The sequence below is a fragment of the Myotis lucifugus genome, unplaced genomic scaffold (assembly GCF_000147115.1).
Source record: "Myotis lucifugus unplaced genomic scaffold, Myoluc2.0 scaffold_603, whole genome shotgun sequence".
Classification (NCBI taxonomy): domain Eukaryota; kingdom Metazoa; phylum Chordata; class Mammalia; order Chiroptera; family Vespertilionidae; genus Myotis; species Myotis lucifugus.
Window position 1 is genome coordinate 1,083 of NW_005871651.1, and position 15,546 is coordinate 16,628.

Here is a 15,546-nt window from a genome sequence, read left to right on the forward strand (position 1 = left end):
TGCTGGCTTTGTGTTTTCCCTGGCACACACCTCTTCAGGCTTTGCTTACAGACAAGGCCCGAGCTGAGGCCTTGCAATGCTGGCCTACCCTGCTTTCTTAGGAGCAGTTCCCACTGCTTCCCAGCAGGCTTCTCCCCACATCCAGTTTCTGGGCCTTCTGAATGCATCCAGTATTCAGCCCAGGTTCTGTCTAGTCTAGGAGTCCTCGGAAGTGACCCCTTGAATGAATGGTCCCCAGGCTGCTTATGGCTTATGTGTGAACTCTTTCCCACAGACATTCACCATGTCTATTCTGAAGGTGCACGCCAGAGAGATCTTCGACTCTCGCGGGAACCCCACTGTTGAGGTGGATCTCTACACCGCAAAAGGTATGTGTGTGCCACCTGTTTCTCTAGTTCAGTGGTTCTCAACCTTCTGGCCCTTTAAATAGTGTTCCTCATGTTATGACCCAACCATATAATTATTTTCGTTGCTACTTCATAACTGTAATGTTGCTACTGTTATGAATCGTAATGTAAATATCTGATATGCAGGATGGTCTTAGGCGATCCCTATGAAAGGGTCATTCGACCGCCAAAGGGGTCGCGACCCACAGGTTGAGAACCGCTGCTCTAGTTCCTTCCACCACACTCCACTTTTGAAAACTTCCTTAAAGTGCCAGAGTCTGAGGCAGGAAACAGTCTATTGCTGAAATAACGCCTGTCTTGCCCACACGTGCTGGTAGGTTGTGATTACTGGCTGGGGGTGGGGGTTGTAAGGCAGGAGTCCTGGTCTTGCTGTGTCCCTTGACCCTAAATAGGCCCATCAGTGGTTTGCTTCCAAGCTTGATGTGACCAGATCAGCAAATGCACGTGGGAATATAGCACTGTCAGCTTGTTTCCAGAAATCGCTCTCTAACCAGGGATCGGGGACAGGCTTCACTTTGGGGTGTTGGGCTGTTCCAAAGGCCTTTAGTTATCCCTAGGGAGAGTTTGCTCACATGGAAAAATAGGATGGGGACTCTTAAAGTTCCTCTGCAGCCTGTGTGACCTCCTCCAGCGCCTCAGCTAGCTTCTAAGTGGGCAATGTGGGTGAGGTTGGAACAGGAGGTTGGGTAGAATCGCTCAGTGTGCTGAGCACGTGAACACCTGCCAGTCAGAGCTGAGTCACGCCTGTGACTCACAGGACAGGCTGAGGAATTTCCAGCCCTTCCCTTCCCGCCCTGACCGCCTCTCCTCTCCACCTTGTCCAGGAAGAGAAAGCCCTTGAGTCTAGATGTCATTGGACAAAAGTCCACCTGTGTTCTGCCTCTGGTTACCCACTGTGGTGGGCGTTCTCAGAGTGGGGTTCCCTCTGAGCTGGGGCGTAGGGCGTGTGCATGGGCGCTCCCAGGATGCCCAGGATTTCCTTGCCTCTTACGGGGTTGGCTTGCTTAGTCAGCCGGTGGAACTTTCCACTGGGAAATTAATGGGCTCGAAAAAACAACCAAAAAAGATCCAAGACTCTAGAAGAATGTTGGGAGTGGGGCCATATTCTTTGAAACATTTTATAACTAAAATTAATTTTTTTTTTAATTTAAATAAATGGAACTTTCCCTCTTGTGTGTCTTAACCCTTTTCAGATAAAACAGGAAATAGTAGATTTGTTAGCCTTTCATCACTTCTTCCTTCCTTAGAATTTATTTTCTAGAGCAGTTTTACATTCACAGCAGAGTTGAGCGGAAGGTATAGAGTTCCCGTGTAGCCAACCCACTTCCCCCACCCGAGTGGTCCATTGCTTCCAGTCAGACCTGCCCCACACTTGTCACCCCAAGTCCCTGGATCACATTAGGGCCATCTTGCTTTCGTCCCTTCTTCACCTGGTCCAGTGCTTGATGGATAGAGAGAGCCAGGCCTGTGTCAAGAATGTGTGTCTTGCTCGCACAGTCATGGCAGCGACAGACATTCGAACAGACCATTTGATTACAGTGCCCAGCTGATATTTTTCTTTGTTCATTTGCCTTCACACCCACCAGTTCTTCACAGACCTCCCGTGGGGAAATGCCTCGCACTTTCAAGAAGATTGAGGAGGCTGTCCGCCCCGTGTGGTCAGATCTCCTCGGTACCGACCTTGACACTGTCTCCCAAGCTTTGCACAGTGCAGGCTTCGCTGGGTGGCTGGTTTCTGTATCTGCAGACAGTGGTTCCGTGCTTGACTGTGTTCTGGTGTTAAACTCTGTTAAACTCTGCACTTTGTTATCTGGATTCCTCTATCCTGCTTTGTGGCTTCCTGTTCTGCAGAGAACCCCCAAGTGGCACTATCACTGCTTAAACTGGAACGGCCAGGCCATAGGGATTCCTCTTAAGCCAATACTTTCAAGACTTGGAAGCTGTCGGCCGGATCTCAAGGTTGTCCAAGGGTGGCTTAGCAACAGGGCCCTGCAGCTGGACTGGCTGGAATACCTCATAGTGTTGCTGTTGATTATGAGTTGAAATGATACTGTCTTGGAGACATTGGGCTAAAAAAGATGTGTTAAATTTACTCCCTGTTTTTAAGTTTCAACTTGAACATAGCTGCTAGAAAATCGTGAATCCCCGTAAGTGGCTTGCGTGTTCTATTGGGCAGTGCTGCTGGCGTGGGCCTCGGACCAGCTGTGGGCACCAGCTATGCGAGCTCCTTGGAGACCCAGACCCACAGAGCTCCGGGTTGGCAGTCTGCATTTTTGCAAGATCCCTAGGGAAGACGTGTGCACATTACAGTTTGAGAAGCTCTGCTCTAGAGCTTTTTCTTACACTCGAGAACTTCATTAGCTTTGCTGTAGGGTCTGCGTTGCAGAATCATGCAAACTAAAGGCAGGAAGAACAGACAGTCTGAGTCTCCCAGTTGGAGGAAGGAAGTAACAGTGTTTTCTAATAACCCGCGTCATCGGTGGGTGGGGGCCTGGGTGAGGGCTGTAACTGTTTCCTAACCGTCACTGTTTTATTCCCTCTCCCTCACCACCCAGGTCTCTTCAGGGCTGCTGTGCCCAGTGGTGCCTCAACGGGTATCTACGAGGCTCTAGAGCTTCGCGACAATGACAAGACGCGCTATCTGGGGAAGGGTAAGCGTCGGCGCCCACAACCTGCCTCGAGCGTGGCTGCTCTAGCCTTCTCTTATTTTAGAGAGAGGAAGGTGGGGGTGGGGGGAGAGAAACATCAGTGTAAGAGACAAACATCAGCAATTGCCTCCCGTATACACCCTGACTGGGCATCAACCTCGTCACCCTTTGGTGCATGGGCTGACTCTCCAACCACTGAGCCGCATCGGCCAGGGCTGGGGTAAGCCTTTCAGTCTGTTTCTATTGTGGCTTGTCTCCAGTCTGTGAAGCTCCTGGGTAGGCCCGGGAACCTCTGGATAAGAAGTCATGTTAATACTAACAAAAAGCCTTGCCCGTCTCCCGGGAGGGCTCTGAGGGCTCATTCTGAGCACTGACCATCTGCCCCCTGCGGGGTCTGGGAGGGAAGTATCTGGAAGGTCTGGCCAACGGTGGCCTGCAGGTCAGTGTGCAGCTTGATCTTTGTTGACTGATCACAAGCATCACTCGGCAGGGCTGGCCTCGGGGGCTAGTCACCGCTCTGTGGATAGAACCAAGTTACGGAAAACCAGAGAGGGCCCAGACCATGCGTTCTCCATGGGGGAACGCTCACCCCAGGGGCAGAAATTGGTTCTTCCAGAGAGACAGAATCTTACAGAGACCAAAAAAAATCTCTGTTTGCCCTGGAAGAGGACAAATATGAAAAAGTCTAAGAAGCCTGCGGGGGTGGGGCAGTATTGAAACGCTGGGCCCGGGCCTGGCCACGGGACTGTAGGCAGGCAGTGTTCTCAGTCTGCCCCGTGCTCTGTCTGCAGAGGGCCCTCCCACGGGTTACGGTGGCTCGGGGCCCAGGCCTGTCCTTGTCTGAACCAGGACAGTGCTGTGCCTTGATTGTAATGAGGGTGAGCTCAGGCCCTGCAGTATTCTCCCGCCTGTGTTTCCTCTCTCCCTCACTGTCCTTCACAGCCTTTCTCTTCTGTTCTTTCTTTTCTCCTCCTCTGTCGATCTCCACTGGTCAGGTGTCTCCAGACCCGTTAAGTATATTAATGAGTTCCTGGCGCCTGCCTTGTGCACGCAGGTAACGCATGGCACGCCCTGGAGTTTTGCAGCTGGTGTTTCCAGTGCATGGTCTTGCCAACTAACTGCCCCTCGGACACTGAGGTGTCTGCTCTGTGTGCGGCTCTAACCCCGGCTCCTCGGTGAGCACTGAGCCTGGGCTGGAAAGTCCTTTGATTTCGAGGGGAGAGAGAGATGGGGATTTGAAGGAGGTGCCATTGAAGGTCTTTGGTGGGCTTCGGACTAGCTGGGTTCGCCTCTGGTTCTCTCAGCAATGCTGCTCAAGCCTGTTTTTCGTTAATGTCAGTAATTTGATTTGATTGCTCCTTCTAGGTGTCTCCAAGGCTGTTGAGCACATCAATAAAACTATTGCGCCTGCCCTGGTTAGCAAGGTAGGACCTGCCTCCTGGTAACGAATGAATATTAATGCCATCAGAGCTCTCCCGGGCCAGCGGGCCCCTGTTTATGGAGGAGCTCATTCTGAGCGCTGAAGAAGCCGGTTGGACTCCCTGTCAGCAGGAGAATAATTTTGCCATTTTAACCAACTCCCTGTGTGTCCACAACTAACAGTGCATGGAATTGGGGGGGAGGGGGGGAGGCTGCCTTACAGCCCTGACTTCCCTCCAACTATCTTGCCCTTTGGGGAGTTAACATCCAGGGGTGTTGGGCGTAGTGTCCATGGTGACTGACTCATTTTTCATGAACTGTGGAATTATTTATTATATTTCTACTGACATAACAGTTGAGCTCTTGTTCAGTCTTACTTGGGACCTCAATACGTAAACATATTAGAAGTAGAGCTACTGTTGGTGAAGTAGGACTGGAACCAAAGGCCCGACCTCCTCAGCAGGTTTATTCCTCCCTCCATAGCTCCCGTGGCCCTTGCACAAGGGGGTGATTTGAAAGCCCCTGGCTGGAGAAGTTTCTCACGGCCCAAACCCTCCACAGCCGCCTCATCTGTTCTCGGGTGTGGTCCCGCCCCTCGGAATGCAGCCTGTATGCTGGTGGCTTATTTTGGCCTGGCCTTCCTGCACTCTGTAACTAGTCCCAGTTTCTCGTTACTGCCCTGCCGGCGAACAGCCCTGTTCTTTGTGCCCTTACCTGGCATGACTAACAGTGCGCGGGGCTTTCCTGGGCATTTTTTCCCTTGGGGAGGACATACGTCAATCTAACTCGTAGTGAGGGTTGGTCCCTGAAGCCAGCTGCTTAAGCAACTTGACTTTTCCCACAGATGCCTTGTCAAAAAGCAAAAGATACCAAGTTGTTAACATGGCATGATGGAGTTACATACAGTTTTACGTTAGAGTTTTCTAGAAGGAACTATAAATAAAATGATATATTGTTATGATTCAATTATGAAGTTTTTAAAGTAATAATCAATTTTATATATATATAGATATATATATATATATATATATATATATATATATATATATATATAAAATTGATTTTTTTACAGAGAGGAAGAGAGAGGGATAGAGAGTTAGAAACATTGATGAGTGAGAAACATCAGCTGCCTCCTGCATACCCCATACTGGGGATGTGCCTGCAACCAAGGTACATGCCCTTGGCCGGAATCGAACCTGGGACCTTTCAGTCCGTAGGCCGATGCTCTATCCACTGAGCCAAACCAGTTAGGGCAGTAATTAATTTTTATTAAAAATTGACATTGAGCCAGTTTTCAAGATACCAATTTTATTCATAATCTCTCCAAAAGTATTCACCTTGATCATTTATCAGCTGTTTTGCTAGATAATTTTGCAAGAATCCCATCTCCCATCAGCTGCTGCATTTTGCATCGTTGCGGATGGCCATGAGGCACCACTGGGGTGGAACTCCCTTTGAGTAGCTTGGTCGTTTGAACAGTGAATTGCTCATTATTGCCTGGGAAGTCACACTACTTGTAGTCATAACACCTAACTTAGCATCTCAAGTTGATTCTGTCGTGTAAAATGTGACTTCGGACTCCCTGAGCAGACTAACCTTTGCCACAAGGACACCAGACCTTAGGCATTCCTGGTGCTTGGAGAAATGCCTGATGGTATTAAAACAAATGAAGGGCAGTCTGCGTCTCCCGTTTTCTCTGGGATGAAAGGAAGTTTTGTGCGGCTCCCCCTTTTGCCTGCCAAACAAATGTGTAACAGAACTGATGTGGACTTCGCACAGTTCCAAACTTACATCGCTCCCATGACGGTGCAAAGGCCGTGCAAATGGGGTGACCTCACTTCCTCTCCCTGTAGAAGCTGAACGTCGTGGAGCAGGAGAAGATCGACAAGCTGATGATAGAGATGGACGGGACAGAAAATAAGTGTAAGTGGTCCAAGGGGGTCCTTGCTGGGAAGGTCGTGGCATCTCCTGGGATCGTGCAACCCTTTGGGGAGAGGTTACATAGTCCCTAACAGGGAACTACAAGAACATCTGTGGTCGCTCCGAATTTCCCTGCCTCGCCTTAGTCAATCACAGCTTCAAATGTCAGGAGCATAACCAGGTGACAGCAGCACGTCTGAGGGTTTCTCAAGGAGGAGCCCTTTATAAGCAGGTCCATACGCTGAAAAGGGGATTTCTCGGGAAAAGGCAGGCGAGGCCCCCTGGGATGCAGTTTGCATTTTAGCTTGAACATGGGGAGTAAATGAGATGAGAGGAAAAGGTTCAGGATCAACCCAAGGTGCACTCAGGCGGGGAGGCAGCAGGAGAAAGGCTAATGAGTAAGGATCCCTCCATTTAACTCTGTTCTGTTCCAGCTAAATTCGGTGCCAACGCCATTCTGGGAGTGTCCCTGGCCGTCTGCAAGGCTGGGGCTGTTGAGAAGGGGGTGCCCCTGTACCGCCACATTGCCGACCTGGCTGGCAACACCGAGGTTGTCCTGCCAGTTCCGGTGAGTGGCTGCTTGGGGAGTTGAGCATCGGCTTCCTCGTGGGACCCGAGACCACCACGTCATGAACTTGTCCACCTGTGGCTCCCAACATGGTGGTGGGAGCAGGCTCTGGCGGTCTCAGCGGCAGGCAACTCCTCTGCCACTTGCTGAGCTGGAGCTGGTGACTCAGCTTCCCTGTCCCTGGGTCCTTTATTATTGACTAGAGGCCTGGTGCACGAAATTGGTGCAAGGGGCTCAGCCCTCGCAGCCCCAGTTTCGTCGAGATGACCTTCTGGACAGTCTTTCTGCTGTTCAGTCCAATTAGCATATTAGCTCTTTATTATATAGGATAGAGGGTGAAAATCGTATTTGCTGAGCTGTGTGCATTCACTGAGGAATAGCCAGTGCTAGAAGGGTGAGCGCCTCTGATGGCGTCCATTGGGGTTATCAGGGTGACCAGGGAGCTATCAGCCACACGTGGCCGCACAGTTGGATGTCGGTGGCTCGCCATCTGGCAGGCTTCTCTGGACTGAGCCTGTACTTCTCTCTGCCTCTCCCAGGCTTTGAATGTCATCAACGGTGGTTCTCACGCCGGCAATAAGCTGGCCATGCAGGAGTTCATGATCCTCCCTGTCGGCGCCGCCAACTTCAGGGAAGCCATGCGCATTGGGGCCGAGGTTTACCACAACCTGAAGAACGTCATCAAGGAGAAGTACGGGAAAGACGCCACCAACGTGGGGGACGAAGGTGGCTTTGCTCCCAACATCCTGGAGAATAAGGAAGGTGAGGCTCTGGAGGGCCCGTCCCGAGTTCTGCCCCATGTCCCCGTCTTACCCCACCCCCCCATCTGCCGGTCTTCCACACCTGCCACCCGGGAGCAGCTCTTTCCGCCTGCCTTCAACAAGCATCGAAGTGCAAAACTGCAGGGTTTGGGGAGGGATGTAGGAACAAGTACTTCATTTTAGAAAAATAGGAATTTTCTATTAGTTGGACTGCTGAATAGCCTGGTGGTTTGCTTAAATTGGGCTAGTGGGGAGAGGCAGTTTATTCTCTTGTTCTCTCTGGCGATGGCAGGAATTTAAAATCTCTATTCAAGGAGACACCGTCTGTTCAGAACTGTGATCAATAATATGTCGTTCCTTTAGCCACAGGGATGCTCACACAAGCTGTTTTGCTGTGAATCCGTAGGCACAGAATTCAGTGTGAGAATTGAGTGGAGGTACAGGAAGTCTTAGACAAGAAGTCACGGCTGAGTGTTTTTGTTTTGGAAGGAAAGTGGGGCTCAAGCTTCCTTGGTTACCTTCAAGGGCACCTGGTGAGAGAGAACATCCACCTGCTCTTCGGGTCACATAGGACAGTGATGGTATCGGCCATTTGCCCTGTAAAGTGGCCCTTCCGTGGCTTAACCTAACCAACTGCTTGGGGGGTTTTGCTGTGGAACAGAGGCCACGTGTTTGTCAGTTTCCCTACAGGTAGTGCTGCCATGTGAGGCAGAGCCTGAGCCTGGGCTCTGGAGACGGCCCCGTCTGGGCCCCCTAACCAGCCTCCCTCTCGGATCCCAGCCTTGCTCTATTTAAAGCCCTGTGCCCGGGACAGCTGGTCTCGCTGGTCACTGTAACTGTACCTTGGCCAGCCCAGCGTTCCTGGTGCTAAGTTCGGGAGTGGCTGTCAGGAAGCGCCTCTTCTGAGTCAGGATTGGATTTCCCACTTGGTGGTGCGCTAGGGGTGCTGACCAAAGCAGAAAAGGGGAACCAGAGTCCTTGAAACTGGTGGTTGCGGCCAGAGCCCCTCTTCGTTACGGTTCCCATTTGGCAGCTATTAAAGGAAACTTTCTCTCTACCTGACTGGTTTCCAAACTTGTCGCCGCCATCTCTTTCCAGCCCTGGAGCTGCTGAAGAACGCCATCGGGAAAGCCGGCTACACCGATAAGGTGGTCATCGGCATGGACGTGGCTGCCTCCGAGTTCTTCAAGTCTGGGAAGTATGACCTGGACTTCAAGTCACCCGATGACCCCAACAGGTACATCACCCACGACGAGCTGGCCAACCTGTACAAGTCCTTCATCAAGGACTACCCAGGTGAGTGCTTCCGAGCACCGTCCCCTTCTCCAGCCACTGCCGTGCAGCAAGGCAGCCGCCAAAGCCTGCGGTGCCGGCGCCGGTGTGAGAGTGGGGGGGCGGCCGGGCTGCAGCGCCCCCGCTGGGGCTCTTCCGGTTCCAGTGCACACAGCACAGGGGGCCTTGCAGGTGCCTGGTGCAGCAGAGGACTCGGGTGGTTCTAAGTGCCAGTTTACACAGTGGGGCTGCCTCCTGTCACTGTCTCAGCAACCTCCTGAGCAAATACTTTGTCATACCCGTGAGGAGAGAGCCTTGGTAGGCAGCCTGGGCCGGCGCTCCTCTGGCCCTGGGCTCACTTAGAGTACACGGTATAGGTAGGGACTCTCCATACCGTTTTATAAGAGAGGACTGGGCATAGCAGTCAGTAAGTTGCCCAAGGGCACTCAGCAAGTGGTGGGGTGAGATTTCAGACCAGAAAGGCTGCCGTTAAGCCCCTGCGTGTAACCGCGGAGCTAGGTAACCGGGTCAGGGCAGAGCCCAGATGCAGCCCACCACGGCAGGTAAGTGCCCGCTCACTAGTAACTGCGAGTCCCGGGTTGTGGGCGGCCTTTCCAGGAGTGAGGGGAGCAGAGTGTTCTAACACGTGAGCCGGGGCCGTTCCTGCCCTGCAGGTGAGGGGTGTGAGGCCAGGCCGCCATCCGCAGGCGGGGGCTCACACTGATGAGGCGTGGCCCCCCTCTCCTCAGTGGTGTCGATCGAAGACCCCTTCGACCAGGACGACTGGGAAGCGTGGCGCAAGTTCACTGCGAGCACGGAGATCCAGGTGGTGGGGGACGACCTCACGGTGACCAACCCGAAGCGGATCGCCAAGGCCGTGAGCGAGAAGTCGTGCAACTGCCTCCTGCTCAAAGTGAACCAGATCGGCTCCGTGACCGAGTCTATTCAGGCGTGAGTGTCCCCGGGAGCAGCCTCACGCGGCAGGGGTCCGAGCTTCTGGGAGCTCCTCTCTGTGTAGGGGGCCCTCCTGCCTGGAGCTGTAACAGGGTTTCACATCTGAACTTGGAGTGGCTTGTGAAGTGAGCAAGGGCACTAAGGCCTTAGGCAGTTGTTGCCTAATCCTGATCCACTTCATGACCCCAGACTTGTAATTTCATTTCACCCGGAGAACGTCAGGGGAAGACAAGTCTCGCTCCCCTCGGGAAGGCTGAACCCAGGTGTTTAAATGTCACTAGAGGGCTGATGAGGTCCAGGGTTGTGTGAGTGCAGGGGGCGAGGGTCATCATCTCCCCAGGCCGCCTGCTCCTGGGTCCAGATCCCTCCCTGGTCTCCTGCCAGGGGTGGTGAGTCGTGCCATCAGGAGGGCCAGGGGCTCTGGTGGAAATGGAGTCAGCGGCATCTGGGTTGTTTCCTGCTTCTAGGTGCAAGCTGGCCCAGTCCAATGGGTGGGGTGTCATGGTGTCCCATCGCTCCGGGGAGACTGAAGACACCTTCATCGCTGACCTGGTGGTGGGGCTCTGCACTGGGCAGGTAAGGAGCTCCCACAAATGGGGTCCTGGAGGCCCCTTTTTCATGTGTGTGTGTGTGTGTAGGTCCCTTTATCCCCTTCTTCCTAGGGTCAGAGATCCTCCTTAGGAAATGGTTTTCTCGCCATAACACACTCCCCTTGCCCAAAATGTCTCCCAAGACTCGAGGCCCACTGTAAGCAAGCATGACCTGTCTTTTCTCCTCCAGATCAAGACTGGTGCTCCTTGCCGATCGGAGCGCTTGGCCAAGTACAACCAGATCCTCAGGTAAAGAGGCTGCCGGCTCTGGGGGTGTGTGCAGTTCAGGGGCCTGAGCAGTGCTAGACTAGAGCAGAGACGGCTGCAGAACCTAAGGTGGCCTGTAGCATTGCCCCAAAGCAGGCCCTGGTCGGTACAATGCTGCCATCTGCTGGTGGTAGAGGGAACACTCCCCGTTGCACATGTAAAATTATAAAAGCCTTAATGATTTTATAACTCGCTTCTACCTCAGTCCTGGAAAATTTTAAGCATAAAAGAAACATCACCCAGACTCGACAGCTGTCACTGTTCCTCCATGCTTGTCTCTACACCCTACTTGTGATTTTAAAGCAAATTCCAAATGACTTAGGATTTCATGTACTTCAGTGTGTATCTTTCTCAGATCAGGATGTTGTTTAGATAACTACGCTATCATTATAGTGCCCCAAATTAGTAAAGTCTATAATGTCGGCGCCACGTTTTCATCTGTTTGGTATCCCGTATTCACACTAAGTTCCCCTACTTCCTTCCCCGTGCTGCTTGCTTGTTAGAGAAACTGGATTTGCCTTTCATTTTTAAAGAAACAACAATTGAAACATTGAGGGGGTGGAGAGGAGGAGATGGAGCTGCAGATGGATGACAATCTGCCGAGTGGATTGGGCGGAAGGGAGCTGAATGTTCTACTCAGCATCTCAGAAACACTCAATTTTAGAGGATTCAAGAATAAGTTGTCTCGACTTCTCTGGGTGAGAAAACGTGCTGAGTTGAGATTTGACTTCTGTGTTTCCCTCCCCCTCTGTCCATCTGCTTCCCAAGAATCGAGGAGGAGCTGGGCAGCAAGGCCAAGTTTGCCGGCAGGAAGTTCAGAAACCCCCTGGCCAAGTAAGCTCTGGGCGAGCCCGAGCCCTGCGGTCACCAGTCGGCTAATTAGACCTGCTCCTGACATCTGCACGGGCAGCCCAAGGCCCCCAGCCGATACCTGCAGGGGCCTCTGCCTCTCCCCTCCCTGTGGTGTGAGATCTCACTGCTTCTTAGAACTGCTACAAAGCCAAGCCTGACATCGGAACCCTGGTGGAAACCCTAGCCCTGTAGTCATGTGACTGGTCCAAATCATTGTTCTTCTCACCTCGCTTCTCAAGTGTCTGGAGCCAAGTGCATCTACATTGTAATCTCCGAGGTGTCCACAGGCAAGATCCCCAGTGGTTTTGTGTGCAAAATAAAGTCTTCAGTGTCCTTGGGAATACTCTGCGTGTGTGGGTCTCTCTCTGTCCTTGTGTCGTGAGTGTTCACAGGGCATTGCCATAGGCCTGCAAGAGTTAGAGGCTATTAAGAGATTTATCACAAGAATTAGCTTCTGTGATTGTAAGGTTTGTCTGAGCAAATCCAAAATCCATAGGGCAGTTAATCAGAAGGGAGGTGACCAGGACACCTCCACTGGCCAGGTGAAGTGCCAGTTCACAGGTGGAATTTCCGGAGGGGGGGTATGGGGACCTGAAGCCCTGATTTAAGACATATCTGATTATGTCAGGCCTATGCAGATCACCCAGGGTGATTCCTACCTAAAGTGAGCTGATTAGTGTTTACAGTTATGTCTGGGAAATAGCTTTACAGTAATACCTAGATTAGTACCTGGATAACAGGACTCCGGTTAAGGTGACCTCACAAAGCCATCACAGTCCAGCCCTTGTTTAGTCTGCACCCATTCACATCTTAAACCATGATCTCCAAACTATGACCATACAAAACCCTGCTTCCACCACTCATGGCGTAACTCACACAGCCTCACACACTAGCCCTTTCAGGCTTTCATGACTGCTTTCTATCAGAACTGATTCTCAGGAAAATGAGTTATCGAACTGGGCGGGGCAGTCTTACTGGCGGGTTTATCCAACTCCAAAGCGGCAAATAGGCATGAGTATTTTTCAGTTTGCGGTAATGTCAACAATTTGACTCTGGTTTTTAAAACAGTGACTGGCAGGTAAAGGCATTTATCACTCTTGGGTTCAAGGGCAAGTGTAGGTAGGAACCCTTTCAGGTACATTCCTCTCTGAAAGACTGCCGCGAATGGGGCTTGATGGTGAGGCCCCGGTAAGTACTGGTGACTGACAACTGACACCGTTCCTTGCATTGATTGGCAGAATTCCTGACCAAGGGACCTGTTCCTGGGCCCCTGTCTGAAGCAGGACAGGCACTGTTGACCCATTTTCCAGGAAGCTATGTTTGGGCTCTATAGCGGCCTGGGGTGTTGGACATGTCTCTGGACCACATGAGTTTACAGGAACTTTGTTTTTAAGGAAACAAAGTTAGCACGTGTTTGTTAGCACATGTTTGCAGTCTCTGGGCTTGTTTGTTTTTTTTAATTGACTTTTAGACAGAAACATTGATTTGTTGTTCCACTTATCCATGACCAGGCATTGAACCGCAACCTGGATGTATTAGGACAACGCTCTAACCAACTGAAATGCTTGGCCAGGGCAATACACATGTTTTGAGGAAAATAAAATGACATAGACCCTGGCTGGTGTTCAGTGGTTAGAGCATTGGTCCGTGCACCACATGGTCTCAGGTCAGATCCCCAGCCCCCGTCAGGGTGCGTGCTGCGGAAACAGCCATGTGTCTCTCTCCCCTCTACCCCTCCTTTCCACTCTAATAATCAATGGAGAAAATATCCTCAGGTGGGGATTAACCAAAAAAATAAAATAAAAAGCAAAGAAGGTCCAGCCCTAATTGGATGACCACTGGTTAGAGCAGTGGTCGCCAACCTTTCGGACCTCACGGACCACCAGTGGTCCACGGACGACTGCTGGGTTGGTTGTGCATTTGATCCAGGCAGGACACATACAAGAATCAACCAATGAATGTATAAGTAAGTGGAACAACAAATCGGTGTTCTTTCCCTCCCTCTCTAAAATCCATAAAATTTTTTTGCCCTAACCAGTTTGGCTCAGTGGATAGAGCGTCAGCCTGCGGACTGAAGGGTCCCAGGTTTGATTCCAGTCAAGGGCATGTACCTTGGTTGTGGGCACATCCCCAGTAGGGGGTGTGCTGGAGGCAGCTGATCAATGTTTCTCTCTCATTGATGTTTCTAACTCTCTAGTCCTCTCCCTTCCTCTCTGTAAAAATCAATAAAATATATTTTTAAAAAATAAAATAAAATTCATAAAATTTTTAAAAAGTGGAAAGTTTAAAAAATGTGTATCTTGTGTCCTCCAACTTCCAAATGACTACATCTCTGCCATTCAAACAAAAGCCGATTGGAAATGTGCGGCAGTGGGTCTAATTCGGCCACACTACCATCACCTGGGAGGCTCCCAAGCCCTCACTGCCCAGACCAAGTACCTCCGCCTCAGGGAGGTACAAAGAAAGCAGCCATTAGAGTTCCCCAGCTGCTCCCACGGGGGCCAGGCCTCCCCTGAAACCCCCAGCCCTGGTGCTTTCTAAATGAAAGCAGCTGAGGCCAGTCCTCGAGCTGCGCCATGTTGCGGGGAGGGGGCTCGGCAGCGGCCTGCCTCCTGGAGTCCTGTGCTGAGGCCTGTGGAAGCAGCGGAGTCCGCTCTCCTTCAAGCAGTGGGAATGCCAACATCGCCCCCCTCCCCCCGTCCCTGCCAGCAGCCACGGGTTAGCCCTGGTGGAGCCCTCCTCTGAATCAGTGCTTCGTTTGCCAGCCCCGGGTTACGACACGGTGAGTGCTGTACATGAGCACATGAATTCAGCGATTAGGTGCACACGTACGAGGTACAGGGAAGCAGGAGCCGGGGGGCGGGGAGGGAGGCTTTCAGAGCATGTAAAGGACCCATGGTTGCGATTAAAAAGGAAAGGGAGCCAGTGTGGAGTGGGATGTTCGCAGCAACCGGGGGAAGCGCTAGGACCCACTGACCCAGTGTGTTTAACAGCCTTGGGGTGTAATTTACATGCACTAACAGGCACCCACTTAGTACAGTTTGGTGTGTTCTCACAAAGACACCGAGCAGCCAGCATCGGTCACGGCAGCATTTCCAGCACCCCCAAGAGTGCCTTGAGCCCCTTCCCAGTCAACTCCACCCCAACCCCCAGACCCAGTGTTTTTAAAAAATTCTAATTGTCAAAATCTAAAACACAGATTTCTTGTAAAAATTACAATTTCTGGGTTATAATGGATTGGAAGATTGATGACACTGGGCTTGCATTCCCAGGAGGCAACAGTAGGCTATTCACTGCTCGTGGCCGCTGTGGTCCTACCTGCTGCTTCCCTACACCTGTGGCCCATTCTCAGCTTTTGAACCTGCAGCCCTTGGTCCACAGTCTCCCCTGCAAGCTACCTGCCCGCTTCTCTCCTTTTCTATAAAATCCTCTGTCCCAAAGGGTTCCGAGAGTTCAGGTACTCCAGGCTTCTCTGCCCAGGCAGCAAGGGCTCCCAGACACAGCCTCGAGCTCTCCAGCTCATCTAAGACCCAGAAACGGGGCAGGCAGGCGCCACCTTCATCTAATTACTCCCCTCAGTTCTTAATGGGAGGCCATCTGGCCAGTGGCATCCCTGCTTCTTCCTGGGAAGTGTGAGGGCTTGGTAATCAGGCTGCTTGCTGTCCACGGGGACCAGGATTGCTTGCAGACTCATTTGCATATGTGACCTAAGACAGTAATTAAACCCAGGCGCCCCAGGGGTGAGAAGTAAGCACATTAATTCAGGAGCAATTAAAACCCTCCAACATCACCCTCACACAGCCACCACGTCTGAGGCCGGCTCTTGCTTCTGACAGTCACCTCCTGCAACCTCTTTTAGCAACCAGACCGCGGCCGTGACTGCACATA

General features: G+C 51.8%; 1 protein-coding gene across 5 annotated transcripts; it reads left to right on the top strand.

Moving 5' to 3' along the window:
• Positions 1-232: 232 nt before the first annotated feature.
• On the top strand, positions 233-12,001 carry ENO1 (enolase 1). Of its 5 annotated transcripts, none has more exons than XM_006104749.3 (11): positions 258-368; positions 2,963-3,058; positions 4,421-4,479; positions 6,328-6,397; positions 6,829-6,962; positions 7,502-7,724; positions 8,822-9,019; positions 9,745-9,946; positions 10,417-10,525; positions 10,730-10,788; positions 11,575-12,001. In XM_006104749.3, exons 1-11 carry the CDS (start codon positions 284-286, stop codon positions 11,642-11,644), a joined length of 1,305 nt encoding a protein of 434 aa, XP_006104811.2. In that variant the 5' UTR covers positions 258-283; the 3' UTR covers positions 11,645-12,001. The 5 variants fall into 5 exon arrangements, with proteins under 5 accessions (XP_023601670.1, XP_023601668.1, XP_006104811.2 ...); XM_023745901.1 differs by lacking the exon at positions 10,417-10,525 and adding an exon at positions 1,994-2,079 and having other exon boundaries at positions 260-368; XM_023745900.1 differs by lacking the exon at positions 10,417-10,525 and having other exon boundaries at positions 257-368.
• Positions 12,002-15,546: the final 3,545 nt, after the last annotated feature.

Coding starts and splice junctions, on each gene's coding strand:
- ENO1 (XM_023745900.1), top strand. CDS start 284: ATGTCTATTCTGAAGGTGCACGCCAGAGAGATCTTCGACTCTCGCGGG. Junction 6,963..7,501: donor AGGTTGTCCTGCCAGTTCCG/GTGAGTGGCTGC, acceptor TGCCTCTCCCAG/GCTTTGAATGTCATCAACGG. Junction 9,020..9,744: donor CTTCATCAAGGACTACCCAG/GTGAGTGCTTCC, acceptor CCCTCTCCTCAG/TGGTGTCGATCGAAGACCCC.